A 2,048-nucleotide genomic window follows, 5' to 3' on the forward strand; every position below is an offset into this window, starting at 1 on the left:
GTTGAGGCCGACCTAGCTCGCCAAGAAATTTATTGGACATGGATCTAGCGGATTGTACCCTGAGGCTAACCCGCAGAGGCTCCAGTGTTGCACCGTAGTTAGCGCGCTGAACGATAGCTGCTTTACCCTACCACATGGGGGACATCAACCGCCCGCATTGAGAAGCTCGTACATCCAAAGACACAACAGTCAATAACACGCGAGAAAGTCTAGATGTCCCATAGTAATTGCTGATATTTTAACTAACTTAGGAAAGAAGTAATTTGTCAGTACAAATAGAGACCGTCTACGATATTTTGAAGGGCATTCACGATATCTATCAATGCCTTAAGAGAAGATATTTGGCAAACCTCTCTGCTTTCGCAGTCGAGCCCGGAATCCAAGCTGGTGCTTTGATTACCCCTGCTTAGATGCGTGTACGAATTTGATGTCCAGGGTTTCCGCCGGTGGTAGGCCAAAGAGCTATCCACGCCAGCAGAATTATAATCGCGCCGAGTGAGGGACCGCTGAAGAACTCGCGCGAAAAACCACCCGCTATTTATGGCAGTATCTTCGTGAAACCCAAACGAAGGTTACGCTCCTGCGGAACCGTAGCCTTCAATCGCATTTGTCTCGTTGACAAGGTTGGATGCGGGAATGTCAAAACTGATCCCTCCCAGTGAGATCTCAAGGTTGAGATTCTGGTTCATCATAAACATACGCTCGTCGCGGGTCTGGAGGGCTTGGTTGGAGGGACGTTGTGCGGTACAGGGAAAATCGCGGTCAGTCGGTGAGAAGGGGGTTTCGAACATCTGCGAGAACTCATCGAGGAGCCAAGGGATCTCTTCCTGATTGGCTTCGTAGTCAAGCATGACGACTGCGCGTTGGTTGCTGAAAATCATCTCGGCGAGGGTCGGCCATTGGTCGAAACTCATTGGTAATGTCGGAGCTGTATAAACGAAGTCAATGAGGCCGGAGTTGACAACAGGAGCGGTATAGTTATGTGGATTGATGACATCGTTATTTCCCATAAGGATAGTGAGGATATCGCATCTAGTGTGACAGAGATAGACTGTGCCGTTTTCTAAATGTGTTTGAAATTGGACTACGGGATTATCAGTTGGATTGAAGATAAGACTACGGATGCGGACTCACGCATTCGTATACCATCATTGAGTTGAGTCTTGACGTCTAGGTACTGGTTCGCGGCAATATTCCCTACACGCACGAACGGGCTGTTATGAGCAGCGACATGAGTAATATTGCTATATTTTCGTGAACAAAACTCTGGAAATCCATTACACGGCCTCGTATTTGTGGGTCGAGCCGACGTGGACGTGACCGAAGAAGTCTGGTTTCGGGTTACGGTACCGTTGAGTGACGTGGTTGTCCTAGATGACCTAACAAGCAAGGTTTGGGTTGCACTGAATGAGGATGAGTTCATAGATGTTGCGGAACTCGAAATAGTAGCAGTGCCATTTGCAAAAGCTGTCGTACTAGAAAAGTCGATTGTCGAACCCTGGTTGGCCGAGATAGTGATGTTCAGAGTCCTCGATGGGTCTTGATATGTGATTCTACTGGTAGCGCGGTCGGCAGCAGTAGAAGTTACTACGGCCGTATCCGTACTCGATATTAATGTAATAGATTAAGTAAGTGACTGAAGTACGAGGCAGCTACCAACGATGAAGGCGCTCGACTTCATTATGGATGCCTTTAGAGATTAAGAGAACGGGTAACGACAACTATGTATACGGCTAAACAATCTAGATCCTGCTTGACTTGAGGGACTGACCATCACTTTACGATATGGAGACTGGTTATAGCTGTGTAAGGCTTGTAATGAAGGCCGGTGAACTTATTAGATGAAGCATGCAGATAACGCGAGGTGGTGATAATAGTGAAGCTTACAATAGTTCCCGGATATCGCGGCGTGCAAAGGATATTCTCATTGGAGAGACCGTTATCATCGCTCTTCGTTCTCATGTCCAAATTCATGTCTTGAACTCAGCACGACCTACAGGATGATTGAAGGTAGGCACGACGAAATTACTTGAGCAAACAAGTAACCA

The 2,048-nt window shown here is 47.2% G+C and overlaps 1 protein-coding gene across 1 annotated transcript; it reads right to left on the reverse strand.

Annotated features, from left to right (window-relative positions):
* Positions 1-572: 572 nt before the first annotated feature.
* On the reverse strand, positions 573-1,138 carry LTR84_013196 (uncharacterized protein; the record flags this gene model as incomplete). The annotated part of the gene is made up of 2 exons (XM_064856693.1): positions 573-1,084; positions 1,135-1,138. The coding sequence occupies 2 exons, from the start codon at positions 1,136-1,138 to the stop codon at positions 573-575; spliced, it is 516 nt and encodes a 171-aa protein (XP_064699722.1).
* Between the last annotated feature and the right edge of the window lie 910 nt (positions 1,139-2,048).

This window comes from Exophiala bonariae, assembly GCF_035927105.1.
Source record: "Exophiala bonariae strain CCFEE 5792 chromosome Unknown scaffold_93, whole genome shotgun sequence".
In the NCBI taxonomy this organism is placed as follows: domain Eukaryota; kingdom Fungi; phylum Ascomycota; class Eurotiomycetes; order Chaetothyriales; family Herpotrichiellaceae; genus Exophiala; species Exophiala bonariae.